The sequence below is a fragment of the Carassius auratus genome, chromosome 9 (genome assembly GCF_003368295.1).
Source record: "Carassius auratus strain Wakin chromosome 9, ASM336829v1, whole genome shotgun sequence".
Taxonomy (NCBI): Eukaryota; Metazoa; Chordata; class Actinopteri; order Cypriniformes; family Cyprinidae; genus Carassius; species Carassius auratus.
The window spans coordinates 5,663,620-5,685,495 of NC_039251.1; the positions used below are offsets into that span (position 1 = coordinate 5,663,620).

At 34.9% G+C, this 21,876-nt stretch overlaps 1 protein-coding gene across 2 annotated transcripts; it reads left to right on the forward strand.

Annotated features, from left to right (window-relative positions):
* The first annotated feature begins 6,511 nt into the window (after positions 1-6,511).
* On the forward strand, positions 6,512-21,587 carry LOC113108215 (protocadherin 8). 2 transcript variants are annotated; one of them, XM_026271107.1, is made up of 5 exons: positions 6,512-6,576; positions 15,909-18,232; positions 18,311-18,381; positions 19,342-19,475; positions 20,451-20,788. In XM_026271107.1, the coding sequence occupies exons 1-5, from the start codon at positions 6,561-6,563 to the stop codon at positions 20,786-20,788; spliced, it is 2,883 nt and encodes a 960-aa protein (XP_026126892.1). In that variant the 5' UTR covers positions 6,512-6,560. The 2 variants fall into 2 exon arrangements, with proteins under 2 accessions (XP_026126892.1, XP_026126891.1); XM_026271106.1 differs by lacking the exon at positions 6,512-6,576 and adding an exon at positions 9,469-9,552 and having other exon boundaries at positions 20,451-21,587.
* The last annotated feature ends 289 nt before the right edge of the window (positions 21,588-21,876 follow it).

The window sequence follows — 21,876 nt, forward strand, 5'->3', positions numbered from 1 at the left end:
TTCCGAGATGTAATTTTCTTTCAGGACTGTTAGCTGTTAAATTATCTAAATTTCACCAGCGAGGATTATTGGCTTGGAAAATTAGTTCCCATCACAACTTTTCTCCACATAAAATGCTTTTATGGAACAATTGTCTCAAAAAATCATTATTTTTGTACGTGTGGTTTGAAAGGAACATCTGTTTTTGTTACGGATCTGTTTTTTGATACTGGAAACATTGTGTCTTTTGAAGACTTTGTGCTTTTTTGCAACCTTTAAAGAAAATTCAACAAGTGGTTAAAGCTGTTTTAAAATGGGTTGATACACCGAATAAATAATCACCTTTCTCCAGGAAGCAATGAAAGGATATTTCCAGAATTAAAAGCTGATGCTACTGAATTATATACTTCCTCTTGTATTAATAAAAATATTATATTTTTTTTAACTGATCTCATGTTAGTTTTATAATTACAAATTGACTTTGAATTGACCAATTGTTTTGTACAAAACAAGCACAACAAATTAGTAAAATAACACTGTTTTTTACAGAACCTTTACATTTTATGGCACTTATTTATTTGTAGATTAGATTTAATAGATTGTACTTCCATAAAAACATGAAACTTGTTTGTAAAAGGGGTTACAACCTACATGTCACCGTAGTTTTCCCTGCATTTCCAAGGTTTTGTCCAGCAAGTGTCGCTTCATTTTGCGAAGCAATTGATTCAGAGCTTCGGAAAGCTTCGTCTCTCACAGCAAATTATGAAAGATGACGAATTATAAAAAAGACAGAAATAAAAAAATATCTGGAAACATATAGGTTCTGTTTCCATATCTGTTGTGTCTTGGGAGCTTTCGAAACAAGTCCGAATCTTTTCCTTCGATTCAGTGGTTCGTAGCGAAACAAAGCTTCGTTAGCGTTTCGAAACATCTCTCCTAACTCCTCGCTTGTAATTAATTAATTAAAATAATAACTACATATAATGATTTAAGTAAAAATATTGTGTTTACCAAAGACCTTTTTTTAGCCAAAAAATAAAATAAAAAATAAAAACAGCTAGAAGAACTGGTTACAGGAGTTTGGCCTTGAAAAATACATCACCCCTGCAGAACGTAATCATAAACTCAGAGATGAAATGATGATTTAACCCAAATTTGAGGTTGCGTAAGAATGCAAATAAAGCGGCACAGTCTGTGTGAAATGAAAGGAGGACACAGAGGACACAGACACAGCTAGCAGGTTAAAATATTAAGAAAACACTCCACACATACATATCAGAGTCCCCTCATTCTGCTGTTCAATATATTCATAACTTCTTCTCTTGATGGGGCTGTTCTGATAAGCAGGTGCATAAAAAAGTCTTTCCATTTATAAATGATAGAGCGAAGAAAGAAATGAGCGCGCGGTGGCCTCTGGCCTGCAGCTGAGATGAATAAAATCCACCTGCAACATCATTTCTCATTTACACTTTCTGCTCCTTTTTATGTTTCTTTGTTTTACAGCCAGGGACAGAGCACAAACCCTGCATATATATATCCATTTTTGTGTTTTGATTTATTTATTATATTTTTTTCAGTTGAAGGACTGAAATAACAAAAAATAAACCAAAACACAAAAATTTGCAGATACAAAACATGACTAAAACTTTAACAGTTTTAAAATACAACACAGAAAGATACAATCTTATTCATAATATTAACAAAAAGATCATGTTCCATAAAGATATTTAGTAAATTTCCTAACGTAAATATATCAAAAATTCATTTCTGATTAATAAAATGCAAAAAGTGGTTTTCTCAATATGTCCTTATTTTATTATATATATATATTTTATCTCATCACAAAATTGTATCTTAACAAACCATACATCAATGGAAATATTATTTATTTAGTTTTCAGATTATGTATAAATTAACTCAATAATAAAAAAGACCTGTGTCACTGGTTTAGTGGTTTAGGGTCACAAATATAGGATCTTGTTTTGCATATAAATGTGTTCTTGATTTATAATCTGAAGAAAAGTAGATGCTTTTAATAAGACATGGACTCCCTTTATACAATTTGTTAACAAGTAGATAATGTGGGATTTTAAATAATGATACAATTATAATAATTAGAGAACAAGTAGATGTATTTAATAATTGATAGACCCAGCCCCAATTCAATTTCTTTACAAGATAATGTAGAACAGTAATTTAATACTATATATATATATTATTGTTGACATATTTTAAGTTATTATTGCAATTATTATTTTTATTTGAACTTTATTATAGGACATATGTTAGGCTGGAAAAGTTGTAATTGTTCTGTATTTTGTGTTGTGTTTGTATAACAATGTTTAAAAACAGATTTGATTAAAAAAAGTGTTTCTATCTTTAACTCTAGCATCAGTTAGTCATTCAGCAGAAACATCTGTCCAAAGCAACTTAAAACTGAGCAAACATTGCAACCAATTTATCATACAAATTTGCAGTAGACACTGCCAAATTAAACCAGATTAGATGCACATAAAAAAAAGTAAAGAAAGAGAGAACAAGTTAATGTTTTTTGTGTGTTTCAGCTGTCTCCAGCACAAAAGTACTTGCCCAAAACAACCTCACAACTGCTCGCAAATGGCCAGCGAGAAACAAAACCACTCACAGATGCTGTTTTTCCCCTAAACTCAGCATTTGGTTCCTTTTTGAAGAATATTTTTAACTGTGTTGGCTTGCAGAGGCTCTGTGAATAAACGTCTTCAAGCCAACTCCGAGTATCACAGAACAGTTTCCGGAGAGCAGGAGATCAGCATTATTTCCTGCAAAAGAACGAAGGGGGGAAAGAATAAAATCTTTTGATGATGAGTTATGCGCCGGGCTCCTGTGGTGAAATGTGGGCGACAGCTGGGACGAAGGCTCTGGGGTGGAACGCTGTCACCACGGAGGGGAAGCGTCTTTAGTCCAACTGTTGTTCCCAATCTGATGGGGAAATGAAATATTTGCCATGTCACTTCTCTCTTTCTACTCTAATGCATTCCGGCACAACAGTCCCGCGTGATCTGAAAACACGTCTATTCTTACCAAAAATGAGCACAAAGGAATAAGAACATTCAATCGGATATGATTCATTTAATATGGAGAACTTATTGCATATAGACTAATCGTCTCTGCACTCATATAATGTACTACAGAACATCAGATATACATTACACAAACAAGATTGCACATAATATGCATGAACAGGAAAGTAAGGTTCAGTGGAAACAAAGCAGAGTCCTGACTTGTCCTTCAACACTCAGTCAGTGTGTCCTCTCACATCTCAGTCCAAACAAAGGACGAGCCGTTCCCCTCTGTTTCTATTGCCATCTACTGGTGTCCCACGAGCATTTCTGCCATGACATCATTCAGACTGGATCTGTTGTAATGCAGAGCACATCCTACTAAATGGCACAAGCATTTTCTCACATCGCCTTGCTTCTGTAAACGGTCAGATGCTAGTCTGTTATTTCCAAAAGACATTTATGTGCACAGCTGCCTGGTACAGACATAATAAACACGGCTCTTAAATGACTCTTTTCCATGAAATTAGAAGGTTTGCCAGTGGCATGCATTTTTGTGAAATCTTTAAACTGTATATTTTTATTGTGTTCTCAAACTTCTTGCATGTGTGTGTGTGTGTGTGTGTGTGTAAACTGTGGCCTAGCAATTAGGTCAGCAGCAATGTGCATATTTTTGTCAATTGCAAATGTTTGTGAAAGATTCTGCTTCTTTACCTTTAGGTGGTGAAAGGCAATTTGAAGGCATGAAATCTAGCCTGTATAATGGGATTAAAGCGTTCAGTCGGATGTTTTGCTACTATGGGTTTCGGGTTTCAAAGCCGCCTGTATTTCCATATTCATAAGGAACATAGGATTATTCAAATTTTTTCAGTAAATCGGAAGTAATTTGCGACATGACATTTTGACTTACACTTTTATTAAGAGCGGTTGCCAGCGTATTGGTCATGTCGTGTGCTCAGTGAGAGGTGAATTCACATATTCTGGAAACAATTTCCCCTGCGCCTTCAGAAATAGTGAAGTGGTGTAAATCTCAGGCTTTCAGCAGTGCATACTGAAGAGACAATAGAGCTGATGCTTTAAACATGTAGATGGCGCTCTTCTCTTCTACAGTGTCCTGTAGTTCATCATCATCATCATCATCATCATCACAGGTAAAAATCATTCAGTATATAAGGACACTTAATAAGCAGTGCAGCTGTCAAAGAAAAAATCATTTGTTTGTAAGTAATGAAGTGAATGCTTAGAAAAAATAAATCTCTGGGTCAAATTTAACCCAAATGTATAAATAATAAAAAAATATTTAACATTTTTTTGAATAAGATTTGCATTGCATTGTTTTGACAACTTCCCCATCATATTTTCATTGCCATAATGCTAAAATTATTTAAACATGTTTTTTTAAATATACGGTCTATACGTAAAAAATTATTTTATGAAAAATTGAATTTTTTATTTAATATTTTCATGGTAAACTATGATGAAGGATGAATGTGATATGATGAATTTATACGTTAGTAGATGATTGGTACATGAGGAAGTAACTTTAATTTATTTTGCATACCAACCAAATTCCCCCCCCCACTCCCCCCCCCCCAAAAAATAAAAATAAAAAAATAAATATATATATATATATATATATATATATATATATATATATATATATATATATATATATATATATATATATATGTTAATATATGCATTGTCCTTGTAAAGGTAACACAAATTTATGTTTTTGTTTTGTTTTGTTAACTTTCACATGTATTTTTTAAAATAAATAAATAATACATATCTTTATGTTCAGTTTACATATATAATGATAAATAATTATTGTTTTTGTTTGTTTTTTGCCCATTTAAAAAAAAAAAATCATAAAATAGGCTTTTATGCAAAATGTGATTTCTTGTGGGTGGGGGGTTGTGGGGTGAAATAGGCCTGTGAACCGAACATGGCATTTTTCATTAGATTTGCCAAGTTCCTGATTTTAAAAGAATTGATATGTTAATATATGCATGGTCCTTGAAGGGGTAACATGAATATCTCATATCTCTTTTGTCTCTTCTATTCTCTCTCACTTGTGTGTTCCCCATCTCTGTGTCTCCGCGGCCCGTTCAGTCAGTCTTTGAGTGGCTCGGAGCTGACAACAGGCCCAGCCCGTGCCAAAAGAGACGCTTATATGATGCACAACAGGCGATACGTGCGAGAACGCACAGGAAAATGGGACAGCATCTCTCATATCCCCCATATGAAAGAGTCTCTTTTAATTTGCTCCTGCGCTCTAAATATTCAATACAAAATTGATGGCAGTCTCAGCTCCATAATGCAATCAGGGCTTTGAGCGATATCACATTATACATCTGTATTCAGCTGGCCTACATCTGCTTTTGCGGTTATAATTCCATCGAGAGCCAATTACAGAGAACGTGTGTATAATTCAAGTGTATCCTAATAGACTAATTAATTTTGCATTAAATAATGAAAAAAATATGTCATGCATTTCATTACTGTAATTGGTCTTTGCTTAGCAAATCTTTTCCGACTTTCTCTTGCTGACAGTGTGTGACAAGCCAGAGATTTGATATTCCAGCTCTGGCTTTTGGAGGTTTCTCAGCACGCCTGCGAATCTATTCCTGCCGTTAGATGAAGAACAGAGAGCCAGAAAGATGAGAAAAACATCCCCACGTCCCACAGGAAGAATTCAATCCTATAATAATTGAAGGAGTGCCATTTCATTAACTCCTAAACTCTGATTTCACTTCCACAACAAATAAACCAGTCTTCGACTTGCCAATCGATCTGCAGAAACAGCCCAGATGAGCTCGTCTTTAGAAACACAGACTATTACTGAACAATGTTTCATTCAATAATTAACAGCTCAGGCATATAATTATAGAAAGCCACCAAATCTGGTAGTGCTTACATCTTGAATGGTGTAAACAAGACGAGACGTCTACTGAATATTGTATTTCAGTTATGTTTTGAAACTCTAAATTGACAGAAAAGTGAGGCTTTTGTTTTTATTTTTTTATCTTTTTTAGTAAATTTAACACATATGTACACCACTGGACAAGTTTAAAAAAGTACAGTAAAAATAAAAAATGGAAATATTATTGCAATTTAAAAATGACTGTTTTCTATGTGAATATATTTTAAAATGTAGTTTATTTCTTCAATGCAAATCAGAATTTCATAATAATATTTCACATTTTGCTGTATTTTTTTTATCAAATAAAAGCACCCTTGGTGAGACTTTGTTCAAAAACATAAAGCTTCATCTAGTGATCTGTTCAGTTCGATTTGTTCATACTTCACCAGTCACTCACATATTATATATATAATGAGTAAAAGTTCAGATTTTGTTATAAAAAGTGTAATAAAAATGCTTAAAATATAGAAATAAATTACAAATAAATAAATAAATACATTTAGCTAATGTTTTTGTCTGCCAAAATAAAATTGGGTTTGGTATAGACAACATTTAGTCATGTGACTAGACATGCAGAGAACAGGAAATGACATCATCATAGAGGCCCACAACATTCCATGCTTTTGAATCAAGGTCAGTCATTTTCTTAAAATATCAACAAATTTGATCTTTTTATGACATGTCAAGGTCTTTTTTACATCTGTAAGATATTCATGATTCAGAAAGTCATAATTATATATTCGGAAACCTTGAAGATAATGGTTGGGTTCAAACACACACACACACACACACAGTCAGCATTTGAATATTTTTTTTTTTTCCATTATCTTTTATTTTACTTGTCCAAGAAGCATATATACAGTGAAAAGATATATAATATATATATATATCATAGTGTAAAATGATAATAATAAATAGCAAAATATATGCTACGACTTGAATGCAGCTTTTCTATGACAAACATGTTTTTAAATACCTGAACTAAGCATCAATTAGTTTTAATCTAAACATAATTAAAAAAAATCCAGATATTATAAAAAGTTTCATTTGAAAAGGTGAAGATAAAATAAGACTTTAAGAAAATTGTAGGCTAATAAAAGAGCAATAATTTGGTCTTATTATGATATGGCAAGATCACCTCTTTATGATGCTCAGAAAGTCTTAGACAATTAATATTTTGGAAAATATTGATCAGTTTCACTCACACATAATCAGCATGATCTTTTGTTTTACTTTTATTAAACGTATTCAGAGCTAAGAAGGTGTGAAGCGATAAACAAGCAAACAAACTATGAAATAAATACCAAAAATATATGGAAACAAATGAGTTCAAATTAAAGTGAACCTAAGGGGTGCTAACCAACGAATAATTCAATTTAGGGAGTTTTAAGCCACTCATCTTTTTCATTCGCTTTTTATTATTAAAATAAAATTTTTAAATCCTTTTTAAAAGCCACAAATCTGATTTGTCACATCCACACATCCATGTGTCGCTGAATCATGATGAACATATGAGATGGTTCTGATTTAAATTAAGATTATTAGTTACTTAAAAAATGTTTGTTGTTCCTTAAATATTGCTTGACGTGGTACTGACTGCTGAATGCATCAGTGTCAAACAGTCTGGTGTGGAAACGACGTCTCTCAGTCTGCGCTGAAGGTGTGAAGGAAAACACTGATCGCTCCGGTCTCTTACACCCTTACAGCTGCTTCACACACACACACACACACACACACATACCGCCACCCATTTGGATCATACACTAGCATAAGCCTTATCACAACAAAGCAAAAATGACCTCTGAATGCATTGTGTGCTTCAACGCATCTTTCCATTTGCTGTTATGTGTGCAAATGCTACAAATGTGACACATGGTGAAAACACTGCAAATGTTTCACAACAAAATGTGAAGACATGCACACGGACAGATATAGCAGCTCTAAAGAGCGCTGTTAGATAACTGTCCTAATGTTTGCCTAAAAATCGCCACATTTTCCTTATATTGCAATCATTATTATCACACCATATAACCATTGCTTTGCTGTGTTCATTTTTTTGCTTTAATGAGTGTGTGGCGTTAAAATGATTTGGAGATTAATGCCGTATGGATGCTACTTTGACACAGAATACTTCTATTTGTAATGTAGAAACTGAAAGCTGCTTTTAAACAACATGTAGGCTATTGTGAAAAGTGCAATAGAAATAAATGCAAAGTGCATGGAAAATAAACTTGGATGCTAAAATGTAATTGCATTAGAAAAAATATCAAAACAGGTGTTTTTATTTTAAATGCTTGCTGATTTGTATCGATTTGTTAAATTCAGACATTTTTGGTGCAACTAAAGTGTCCAAAACTTTATAATTTTGATCAGAATTATGGAATAATGTTATTATATATTTTTTTTTTAATAAATCTCTTCTGCTCGCCAAGGCTCCATTTATTTGATCAAAAATACAGTAAAATTGTAGAATATTATTTAAAATAACTGTTTTCTGTATGAATATGTGTTAAAATGTAATTTATTTCTGTGATGCACAGCTGTATTTTCAGCATCATTCCTCCAGTCTTCAGAGTCACATGATCTTCAGAAATCATTCTTATGTTGATTTGCTGCTCAGTTGTTATTGGTGCAAAACGTTAATAAATCTTATTACTTCTGCTGCTTACTTTTTGTGCAAACTGTGGTACATCATATAATGAACAAAATAAAAAATATAATTGAAATAGATGTATTTACAGTCATTTTTTATTAATATAATGTGCCTTTGCTGAATAAAAGGTTTAATTTCCTTGTTTTTTTCTTATAAAATCTTTTTTTTTTTTTTTTTTTTTATCTAAACAGTTTTCAACATTAATAATAAGAGGAAATGCTTCTGAAATGATCACACTTCATCCAGTTTCTTTCTAGGACACAGATTATTCCTGCTGGGATCTTGGCATGTGATCATATGTTGAACAAACGTGTGACTATGCAGATTTTTAACTTTCCACAAACTCTGGATGGCTGAGCTCCCATTAAAAGCATTTTTCTCTTTCCTTTCTTCACATCTCAGCGTGCAGTCTTATTTCAGTGTGCGGTTGTACATATGCAAATATATCATGCAAAAGCAAGTGAAGCTGAAGCATCTCCTGCCAAACTGTTTCTTCTCTTGATTACAGTTAAACATCTTAATAGCACAACAGATGGCCTGGCTTGTTAGCACTCAGTAATACTCTTAGGCCCACCAAACACATCTTAATCAAGCTGTGATCTTTCTTTAATCACACTTCTTACTGGCAAACACTATTGGTCTAATCCGGAGAATGTGCGCTGTCTGAAGCTGTCATAAAACACGGTAAAAACAAGAACAGTAACCATTAGGGTTAATGAGTTTTCTCTTGCTCTTTCACAAAGAGTGCATGCAACCCAGACACAATCTCTAACTAAGATGTAACAATCCAGCTTAACTGACTACGATCAGTCAGTGTGTTAATGTTTAAACTGCTTCTGCATGTTCATGTAACGTTTTGATTCCCTTTTTAGTTTTGAAGCACCTCTCAGACTGGTGACGTTTCAGCCTGTCGGTGACAGATGCATCGCAGATGAACAGCAGAGCTTCACTTTATTGTAAGCCTCTTTGCAGCACACAACTAATTTTCTGTAACTGGCTGGTGTGAACTGTCAAACGGCTTCAAATCCAGGATTTAGACACCCAGTAGGTGTTGAGTATTACTGCTGTCTCAGGGGGGAGTTACACACGTAACGACAGGAGCAACATCAATGAGATGCCAGATCTGAGAACTGTCCTTCATTCAGAACATTAGTGCATTCTATCTATCTATCTATCTATCTATCTATCTATCTATCTATCTATCTATCTATCTATCTATCTATCTATCTATCTATCTATCTATCTATCTATCTATCTATCTATCTATCTATCTGTCTGTCTGTCTGTCTGTCTGTCTGTCTGTCTGTCTGTCTGTCTGTCTGTCTGTCTGTCTATCTATCTATCTATCTATCCACCCATTTCTATCTATCTATCTATCTATCTATCTATCTATCTATCTATCTATCTATCTATCTATCTATCTATCTATCTATCTGTCTGTCTGTCTGTCTGTCTGTCTGTCTGTCTGTCTGTCTGTCTGTCTATCTATCTATCTATCTATCTATCTATCCACCCATTTCTATCTATCTATCTATCTATCTATCTATCTATCTATCTATCTATCTATCTATCTATCTATCTATCTATCTATCTATCTATCTATCTATCTGTCTGTCTGTCTGTCTGTCTGTCTGTCTGTCTGTCTGTCTATCTATCTATCTATCCACCCATTTCTATCTATCTATCTATCTATCTATCTATCTATCTATCTATCTATCTATCTATCTATCTATCTATCTATCTGTCTGTCTGTCTGTCTGTCTGTCTGTCTGTCTGTCTGTCTGTCTGTCTGTCTGTCTATCTATCTATCTATCTATCTATCTATCTATCTATCCACCCATTTCTATCTATCTGTCTATCTATCTATCTATCTATCTATCTATCTATCTATCTATCTATCTATCTATCTATCTATCTATCTATCTATCTATCTATCTATCTATCTATCTATCTATCTATCTCTCTCTCTATCTATCTATCTATCTATCTCTGTCTGTCTGTCTGTCTGTCTGTCTGTCTATCTATCCACCCATTTCTATCTATCTATCTATCTATCTATCTATCTATCTATCTATCTATCTATCTATCTATCTATCTATCTATCTATCTATCTATCTATCTATCTATCTATCTATCTGTCTGTCTGTCTGTCTGTCTGTCTGTCTGTCTGTCTGTCTGTCTATCTATCTATCTATCTATCTATCTATCCACCCATTTCTATCTATCTATCTATCTATCTATCTATCTATCTATCTATCTATCTGTCTGTCTGTCTGTCTGTCTGTCTGTCTGTCTGTCTGTCTGTCTGTCTGTCTGTCTGTCTGTCTGTTCTGTCTGTCTGTCTGTCTGTCTGTCTGTCTGTCTGTCTGTCTGTCTGTCTGTCTGTCTGTCTGTCTGTCTGTCTGTCTGTCTGTCTGTCTGTCTGTCTGTCTGTCTGTCTGTCTATCTAACAAGATTCAAGTAGCTTTAATGTCATGGTATAAAATGTATATTTAGATTGCCAAAGCATAGAAATAGAGACATTTAAATAGAGATTTAACACAAATATACATAAGAATAAAAGTATATAGCATATACAGTCTATATATCTGTATACAGTAAACTGAAAGTACTAATACAGTTTTTCTCAGTCGCTTTGGTACATTTCTCTAATCATTCTTGAGATTTGCAAAACAGTAAGTGCATTTCTCAAAACAACTCGTACAAATATCAAAACACAATGGATGACCTGCAAAAGCCAGTCTCTTGCTCAAAATCCTTAGTTCATCTCTCAAAAATAAATATCTGTGTCAATGAACATGTCAGTGCCATCAGAATGACAAGTCCTTGTGTCATAGTTTACGGATAAGACAGTCAAATTGCTTAGTCATGTTGTCAATTTAACAGTGGAGGGATGTTCTGATGTAAACTACTGTATTGAACAATATGCCATATGCTTATGTATGCCATATATCCATTTCAAAACTACACATTTACACATTACTGTATGTGGGATGTTGATTGAAAGAGACTGGATAGAATTCCCAGTTACACTTTTACTAGTGGTCTGACCAAAAAAATAAAAAATACTTTTACAATGCCATTGTGATATAGAAAAGGAAATATGGGAACAAAGATGAAAATAATTCAATTTTCAGAATGTGTAACTCTTGTGTTGTCCTTTGTCTATACAGTATAAGCTTTCCTACTGAAGATTCATGAGATGAACCTTTGAGCTATTTCAGAGAAATGGTTTATCATTGGTTTATCATCTACATTCTCTTCATTAGTAAAGATTCACTTGCACAATTAATGCCAAATTGACAAAACATCTAATAATAGTGTGTAAAAATACAAATAAAAAGTGTGCTTGGCAGTTTATGACAACTAGATTAACCATTTTGCATTTAATGACTTATACGATGAACTAAAGACTAGATGTTTTGGGGGGTAAGACTATTGCACAGAAAACTGTATAATACATTTTGAGCAACATGACATTAGCAACTGATAATGTAGGAAACCGCAGATAAATGTGCATAATCAATTGTATGAATGTACAATAGCAATCGCAACTTGTTCAAAAGAATGAGAAACTGGTTTTATGATGTGTATTAATGACTAGATGATGTGGAGGTTGTACAAGTAGTTTTGAAAATTTCATTTCTGTTTTGAAAAATGCACCAAAGTGACTGAGAAAAACTGTAAAAAGACAGGAGAAGGACTGGGTTTGTGTGTGTTGTACAGTGTTTTCTTGCGGTTCTGTTCTACTGCTTGTTCTTTTATCATGGCAGGACTTGATGCAGCTTGCAGTCAGGTTAGAGCTTGTTCAGGTTTCTCCCAGAATGTACGGCAGTTTGTCCTTTTGCTGTATCTGGTTGAAGTCTGGTTTCTGAATTGGGGGAAGAATGTTTCCCCAATTTGTGTATAATAAAGGCATTTTGTTAAAAAGTGCAGTCTGTTCCACTTGATGTTGTGTGCAGTGTGGACACAATCTGTCTTCTTCTGGCAGCCAGGTCTGTCTGTGTCTGTCTGTCTCTATAGTGAGGCTATGGTCACTGAGTCTGGACATACTCAGCGCTTTTCTTAGTTTAGGGTCTGTGTTTAGGTATTCTGCCTATTTATATTCTCTGTTTAGAGACAGATAGCATTTTAATTAACTTTTTTGAGCTGTTGCTTCTGTCAAGTGTTTCAGATATTTCTCTTTCTGTGTTTTAATGATTTGATTTAGTCAAGCTAGGGTTTTGGATTGTAAATGGCTTTTTTAAATTATTTTTAGTGGGAATTCTGCAATCATTGTGTGGAATTTTTCATTGTACACAAAGATTATTTTGACAGATTTCTGCCTTCAGAGTCTCTATTTGGTGTTTGTCTCATTTGGTGAAGTCTTGGTTTGTGAGTGGACCCCAGACCTCACATCCGTAGAGTGTGATTGGTTCTGTAACTGATTGGATTATTTTTAGCCTGATTCCAATTGAGATGTCAAGTTTCATATTTTTCTCGATTGCATAAAAAGCTCTTCGTGCCTTGTCTCTCAGGTCGTTCACAGCCTTGTAAAAGTTTCCTGTGTTACTGATGTTTATTCTGAGAAATGTGTGATTTTTTTTTTGTGTTCTTAGAGTATGTTTATTCATTTGAAACTGGCCCTTTTTTGGAATATCATAATTTTATTTATTTATTAGTCTTTTTAAGGTTAACTGAAGATGTCTGACAGAAGGTGTGCAGGAGACCCTCTTTAGTGGGTGACAGCAGCACCAGATCATCCTCAAAGAGAAGGCATTTAACTTCAGTGTCTATTAGGGTTAGACCGGGTACTGAGGACTGTTCTAGGACTCTTGCTAGTTCACTGATGTAAATATTGAACAGTGTAGGGCTAAAGCAAAGGGGAAGAAATCTGTGTGTCTGTTTTCAATTTTAACTGCCAATTTGTAAATACTGTACATGGATTTAATGATGATGTATGTTTTTCCTCCGATGCCGCATTGGATTAATTGAAGTAAAAGCCCCTCATGCCAGATGGAGTCAAAAGCTTTTCTGAAGTCAACAATGCATGAAAAGATTTCATTATTTTGTTTGGTTTCTGTGTCAATTAGGGTATGTAGAGTGTATATATGGTCTGATGTGCGGTATTTTGATTGGAAGCCGATTTGACATTTCTTTTAGTAAGGTAATGAAGGAGATTAGCTAAGTTGCTGTTTACACATATTCAGTGATAATTATTAGGGTTGAATTTGTCTCCTCTTTTATGATTTGGGTTGATGAGACCTTGGATCCAGGTGCTGGGAAATACACCTGCACTAAGGATGATATTAAACAGTTTAAGAGGAATAGCCAGTTTGATTTTTTGGTAGGTGCCTTTAATCTTTTTCATGTCTATTTTATAGTGAGTTTTGTTCATGGTTTTTGTCTATATTTATATCTATAGGTTAGAGAAGTGGCATCCATTCTGGATGGGTAACAATTCATGGTTAGATTAAAAAAAAAATAAACATTATGATTAAACAGTGCATGATAAACTTTGCAAAATATAAATGAATAACACAGTAAGGATTTTCTTCAGCAGGTTTAGGTGAGCGATTAAACTCCAGTCGCAGAGTCATGCTACTATTTACTGCCAGAGATCAGACACTGCTTTACAGACTAATCTCCATCTCTCAGATTACTCACAGCCTTTTGTTTGGCATTAATCTGATGTCAAGATACAGATTTCTGCAACACTTCAGACTCCATATGCTGGCAATCATATTAGACGGAGCTCACTAAACAGCTAGATTATATTCTCAGACAATGCTATCGCTTTATTCATCGAACTGCTCTTAACTGAGCTACAGTTCAATCGTGCTTTTGATTTCTTTTAAGTTTTTCATTGAGATGAGCTACTGGAAATGTGCGAGAGCTTGTACCTTTGACTAAAGTTAACCAGACAGACATGTGTATCAGAGTTAAATTGTTTCAGTTGTCAAATGGTCTGCATTTGTGTCGAGCTGAGAAAAGCCCGTTAGCATGAATGAGACTTTTGAGGGTGTGCCGTATTTCACACCTCACACCCCAAATGGCCAAGTGGAGAAGGTCTCGCTCTTCAAAGGGTTAACACCTTTATCTATGCAGTCTGTTCATCTCTGACCAAGACCAATCAATAGACCCTCATTACCTTTATCTTGGCAAACAATTAAAAAAACTGTTTGGAAAACAAACCCTAATTGCATTACATTTGTATGCGTGGCTCACGCTTTCTCAGGAAATCGATTGATGGAAAAGTGCACAGATTTGATTTTGTGATTCATTTAATAAGAGTGCAAGTCAGTTAACTTTGAAAACATTAGCAAAATATTGTTTCTGTCATGTTTTCAAATGCTTATAATGTCACCAATATATAATATTGTGTGTGTAAAGATTTGTTTTTGAAAGAGGTATCATTAAGGCTGATCAAAATACTAAATACTGATCAAACTGATAAAAAATACAGTAAAAGCTGTAATATTGTGAAAAATTATTACAATGTATTTTATTTCTGTGATGCACAGCTGTATTTTCAGCATCATTCCTCCAGTTTTCAGTGTCACATGATCTTCAGAAATCAGTATAATACACTGATTTGCTGCTCAAGCAACATTTTTGATTATTATTAATTCTGAAAATATTTTATTTTCATTTTTGTGGAAACCATGATACATAGAAATTTTTAGGATTCTCTGAAAGTTTAAAAGAACAGCATTCATTTTAAAATATAAATCTTTTGTATCATTAAAAGTCTGTATGTATATATATATATATATATATATATATATATATATATATATATATATATAGTATTTTTTGTTAAACATTTCAAGTTTTATTTGTAATTTAGCTAATAATGTTTGACAGAACTAAACTAAAACTTTTTTTTTTCATTATTACAGGTTTAGCTTTTTAAAGAAATCCACAGTTTACATTAAGTCTACCAAACTAATGTCATGCATTTGAGCAGAATCCTATAAGATTAAAGGATATTAAGAGCATAAAAAATAAATGACATTCAGTGAAGAATGTCTAAACTTTTGACTGGTAGTGCATGTCTGACCTGAAACAATAGAGTATTGTTTATAAAGGTCTCCAACAGGCAGGGTGTGAAATAGCTGTTACCCAATAGAGAGCCATAGCAGGGGATTTGTGAGTGTGTGAGTGTTCATTGGTCAGCAGAAGGGCTAATTTGCATATACCATGACCTATATGTGATAGGTGGGAGCTGGAGAGACCAGAATCTGCTGCAAGCAGAACTAGTGATGACTGAATGAAGGGCTTTTATTCTCACGTTTCATTTTAAGTGTTTTGTTTGTTGTTCTTCTTGCAGATATGAAGCTCTACTGCAGTTACTTCGTGCTTCTGTGCTTGATCTGCAAAGTCAGCTGCACAACAACGAAGTACTTCACGTTTGAGGAAGACGCACCTGGAACAGAGATTGGAAACCTTTCTCAAGACCTGAAAATAGACCCAGCGGAGGATCCTGAGACATCATTCAAGTTTATACAGAAGACAAACTCCGTCATTCACATGAGACAAATCGACGGGCTTTTAACAGTGGGAGAAGTCATCGACCGAGAGCAGCTTTGTCACCGATCTCCACGGTGTCTTATAACTTTTGACGTTGTCGCTTTTTCAAAGGAGAAGTTCCAGCTCATTCATGTCGAGATCGAGGTAAAAGACATTAACGATCATTCACCTCAGTTCACACGCAACGAAACGCATTTGGATGTATCAGAAAACTCACCTTTGAACTCACGATTTCCGCTGGACGTCGCTGTGGATCGCGACGTCGGAGACAACTATGTGCAAAGCTACCAAATCTCACACACAAGCCATTTCGCTGTTGAAGTCAGCACTCGTGAGGATGGAGAAAAGTCAGCTGAACTTGTTTTGATCAAGACGCTTGACAGAGAAACCGAAGAGTTTTATACCATCGAGGTGACGGCGACTGACGGCGGGACGCCAGCGAAATCTGGCTCTATGACGGTTTACATCCGAGTGCTGGACTTTAACGACAACAGCCCGACGTTCGAACACAACTCACTCAAAGTCCAGCTCAGCGAAGATTCACCCATCGGCTCACGTGTGCTAAAAGTACACGCTTTTGATCCCGACGCCGGGATCAACGGAGAAGTCGTGTACGGCTTCATCGAAGGCTCCCCGAGCGAAGTCACACGTGTTTTCCAGATCGATCTCATCACCGGAGAAGTGACCCTCAAAGACTCCGTCGATTATGAGACCAAAAAGTCGTACGAGTTGCACATCCAAGCCTCCGATTTGGGCGCCAATTCAATATCATCCACCTGTCGCGCTATTGTCGAAATCGTTGATGTGAACGATAATGCGCCGGAGATTAACATCAAACCAATGACTTCCACCAGCGACAGAGTCGCGTTCATCACCGAATCCGCAGCCGAAGAAAGTTTCGTAGCTCTTATTAGCACCTCAGACGCAGATTCGGGTCCCAACGGCTACGTCCAGACCAGTTTAGAAGGACACGAGCATTTTAAGCTGCAACAAGCCTACAGCGACACTTTTATGATCGTAACAACAACGACTTTGGACAGAGAAGCCATTCCAGAATACAACCTAACTGTGATTTCCGAGGATTTAGGAACTCCTCCGTTTAAAACGGTTAAACATTATACCATTCGCATCACAGATGAGAACGACAACGCACCGATGTTCAGCAAAGCCGTCTATGACGTCTCAGTAGTAGAAAACAACATTCCCGGGTCGTACCTGACCACGCTGGTCGCACGCGATCTCGACGTTGGGAAAAACGGAAAAGTCTCCTACAGCCTAATCGACAGCAAAACGCCAGACGGTTCGCTGATTTCTACATTCGTTTCCATCGATCCTCATTCTGGCTCGCTGTACACGTTGAGATCGTTTAATTTTGAGACGCTGAAAGAAGTCGAGTTCGCGGTCAAAGCCAGCGATAAAGGTTTCCCGCCGTTATCGAGCACGACGTTAATTCATATCCGCGTGGTGGACGAGAACGACAACTTCCCGTATTTCACATATCCGGTGTTACGAAACAATTCCGCCGACGTCCCGATTCCCTTTAACGCTCGGAGCGGCTATTTAGCGTTAAAATTGACGGCTCAAGATGAAGACAGCGGTGTGAACGGCGAGATCAGTTTCCATATTCTAGAAGACGATGCTAAACTTTTCTCAGTTGATAAAAACAGCGGCGAAATCGTCTTGACACGAAAACTCACTGCGCAATGTGGAGACGTCCTACAGATTAAAGTTTCGGTCGCTGATAATGGAAGAGAGTCGCTTTCTAGCACAGCAAGCGTCCGCTTCGTGGTGACAGACACAGGTGCTCAAGAGGACCAGGTGGTTGTTTTACTCCGATCCAAGGATGAAGAGACTCTAGAGTTTGACGTGTGGACTGCAGTGATTATCGGTTTCGCTGGATGCTGTGCGCTGTTGCTGACTGCGATTGTCATCCTCACCGTGACTTGCTCCATCAAACGAAGGCGAAGAAACTTTGGGAGAGATGGCCTGTATGGATCAACCCCGCTTTCCAAGAACAACTCTGGCGGGTCAGACATTTATGGAGGCCCCAATGCCTTCCTCAGGAGTGAAGGCGATTCAATGCAACCTCTGTATGAAGATAAAAGCATGGATTTTGAGGAAAAGGTGAGTGATTTTGGCTGCTGTTTTGATGCACATATACATTTCTGCCAGCATACTAACTTTGAGCTTTTGTTTTCATAGCTGTTCCTGCCATGCAAACCTTTTGAGCAAACATTTTTATGGCAAGATGAAAGATACTGTCTACAAAGGAGGTAAGAACAGTTGCAAATTTATTTTTATTTTTATTTTTATTTATTTTTTGTCTGGTTTATTTGTCTACCTAGACAATTCCCATTTAATTGCTTGACCATACATTAATAACAATCAAAATAGAAAATAGAAATTTATATATATATATATATATATATATAATATAGTGTTATATTATTTTAAAAATATATTATTTTAAATTATTCAAATAATAAAAATTAATATATTAAAATATTAAAGTGAAAAAATATGTAATTATTATTTTAAAGTATTTATTTATTTTTAAATGATTATATTCATATATTAAAGTGTTATATTATGATAAAATATGTCATTATTATTTTTAATTATCTAAAAAATATTTAAAATGATTACATTCTGATTATATAATCAGCATAATGATTTGAGTGACAAATAATCATAAATTTGAAAATGAATATAGCTAATTCTGTGTCTGTGTAGAGTCACATGATCAGTAACACTCATGTAGTTTCCTTTGATTATTCACAGAGAAATGGTGCATCTGAAATGCCTCTATTTTTCATGATAGTGTTTCTATAACTTTTAGTGACAAATAATCATGAATTGGAGAATGAATGTGAATCTAAAAATCAGTCACGTGTTCAGTGTCACTTATTTACTCGCATTTGATTAGTCATCTGTAAATACTGCATCTGAAATGTTATTTATTTTCCATTATAGGCTTAAATATCAATTATTTCCTTGTTTGAATGCAATTTTTTTTATATACTTTTGGGCCTTGTTTTAGTTTTGCATCTACAGCTGACAAATACACATATTTTTGTCAGGGTGTAGTCTACAACAGGTCATGAACCGAATGTTAAGCGCTGGTCTATTAGTCATGTCCCAGTGAATATAGTGTTTTGTTCTGCAGTGGAATATCAATAATCTGATCGAGTGTTATTCAGTGGCTGACAGATCTGATGTGATTGTATTCGCAGTGGCACCAGCAACACAGATCAGCTGAGCGTGAAGGACAGCGGGAAAGGAGACAGTGATTTCAATGACAGCGACTCTGACATCAGCGGAGCCGCTCAGAAAAGAGGCCTGACGACCTTCCAGCCGCTGGCCAGAGGTGCGGACACTTATCTGACCCTCCAGCTTCACTGGGGCTTCTCTGAGATTGTTGGCTTTGCTGCAAACACTGATTTTCTTACTCTGTATATTTTTTATTTTCTATTACTAATATTTAAACATTCCTAAATCGCTGTACATTTCCTTGAAATGCAAAATGACGTAACGACTGAAAGAATGATTAATGAAATTAAGTGAGTTTTCCTTAAAACACAGGAAATATTGTTTTCCCTTAAATTAAGTGTATTTTTCTGACACTGTTGGTGGATTTTTTTAAAGCATAAACTCACTTACTTTTAATACTTTTTTTTTTCAGAATTTAAATCTTAAGTCATTTTGTTTCCCAAAAAAATGTATCTTGATTTAAGAATGTTTAGATATTTCTCATTAAGCAAAAAAAAAAAAAAAAAAAAAAAAAAAAAAAAAAAATATATATATATATATATATATATATATATATATATATATATATATATATATATATATATATATATATATATATATGTATATGTGTGTATGTATGTAAAAATATAAAAAATTGCCAAAAATATTTTATATTTACATAAACATTATTATTTTTGAAATATGTTTATAAAAACAGAAATATGCATTTTTTAAATATATTTTGCCCTCCATATATTTTATTCCAAGAGGCTTTCACTGTTTGCAACAAATATTTATCATATATTTAAAATATATTTTAGCCATAAAAAAATCTTTTTTTTTAATTATTTTTTATTTAACTTTTTTTTTTTTTTTTGCATTTTATTAAAATATTTTTTCTTGATAACTTGATTTACTGGCAAAGAGTAAAAAATAATTAAGTTTTGCAACATGCCTAAAAAAGCAAGAACAATATATCATCAGCATAATTGTGACAAATGAGCATGAGTCAGGCAAAAAAAAAAAAAAAAAACAACGACCATGGAAATGATTTTTTCAGTGCATTAAATTCCTCTGTCTTTTTCTCTGTAAGGTGCATTCAACAGCGCAGGAGACTGGAAGAGCACAGCTCAGGTTATCCAGACCCGAAACATGCACATCCCGCCTGGCAGCGCCTACACCATCGGATTCGCACCAGCACCGCTTTACAACACCAGCCACGTCTCTCCTCATTCCTGGAGAGAGAGCCACAGTAACACCAACATGATGAACACACAGCGCCCCGCTCAGAGCTTCTCCAGGACAGGAACGCTGCCCTCATACTCGGCCCATCAGACCAGAAGAGCAACGACGGGCGTCCAAGAGCAGACTGAGACCGGCAAAGATGTGTTTCTGGGTGCAGATTCATCTGAAGTCGCTACCACTTTTTAAACATCAGATAAGAGTTCAGTCTTGTTCATCGAATCTGATATTTTAGCTGATAATGTGAGAGTGACGGACTAAGCAAAACTTTCACAGCAATTTAGCAGTCAGTGCTTTTGATACATGCAACAAACGGAAGTGTTTTTCCATTCTTTTCTTGTTTTTTAATTCAGGAAAATATATTTAAGAACAGCCGGTGTGACTTAAATTAACATGAAGATTTTTTATATATATATTTGTATATTTTGTACTGTCTTTTCCAACCCTTTTTGTGTGTTGCTGACTCACCAAAATGATGCATTTTATGTAAATAAGTACTAAACTAATTTAGTTTCTTTTATAGGTGTTATTAGCAATGTGTTTGTATGTATTTAGTAAAAGACAAAATAAGTAAATTAGTTTAGAATGAGAATTTGTTTTTTGTTTATATTTTTTATATTTCTACCTAACAGTGTAAAAACTCTCAAATATGTTAAACTTTTTTCTAATTGCACATAGATCCTCATTAAGTGTCTCTCAAAAAAGTTAAATCTCTTTCAAAAGTGCGGAAAAATTGGGTGTAGAACAATTCTCCCTCAAAAATAGCTAAATTTCACCAATAATTGGCACGTTACATTGAATTAAGCATGACATTTTGAAGCAGACAGACAATATAGTAGTTTCTTGTAAAGTAGATGAATGCTTTTTTTTCCTTTTCTTTATTTCCCGGCTTTTTAAGCAGGGCTTTGAAACTTGTGCAAAGACTGTACATATTAATTGTACATCACTTCCTCACCTCAGTGACCCAAATAAAGTACTTAGAAGCCCATTTTGTTGCCTGACCTCTGAGAACGTCTCGTTTAATAGCTGATTAGCTGTAAAAGACACATTAAGTAAAGTCCTCAAATCCAGCCTGTCCGATTATTGCACACACACGGTCTGCTCTGGATTAGCTGCTCTGTAACACAGCACAATAATAACATGTGAAGAATGAGGCTTAGAGAGACACAATCAGGCACATTAGTGGAGTTAAAGAGCTTGCGGTGAGAGATTATATAGACATCTTCAGTTAGCTGCAGTCCAACATATACAGTATTGTTCAAAATAATAGCAGTACA

What these genes read in the sequence shown, in the direction of transcription:
- LOC113108215 (XM_026271106.1), top strand. Translation starts at nt 9,528, where the DNA reads ATGAACAGCAGAGCTTCACTTTATT. An exon ending in GCATGGATTTTGAGGAAAAG is followed by an intron (nt 18,233 to 18,310) that starts GTGAGTGATTTT and finishes TTGTTTTCATAG; the next exon opens with CTGTTCCTGCCATGCAAACC. An exon ending in AGATACTGTCTACAAAGGAG is followed by an intron (nt 18,382 to 19,341) that starts GTAAGAACAGTT and finishes TTGTATTCGCAG; the next exon opens with TGGCACCAGCAACACAGATC.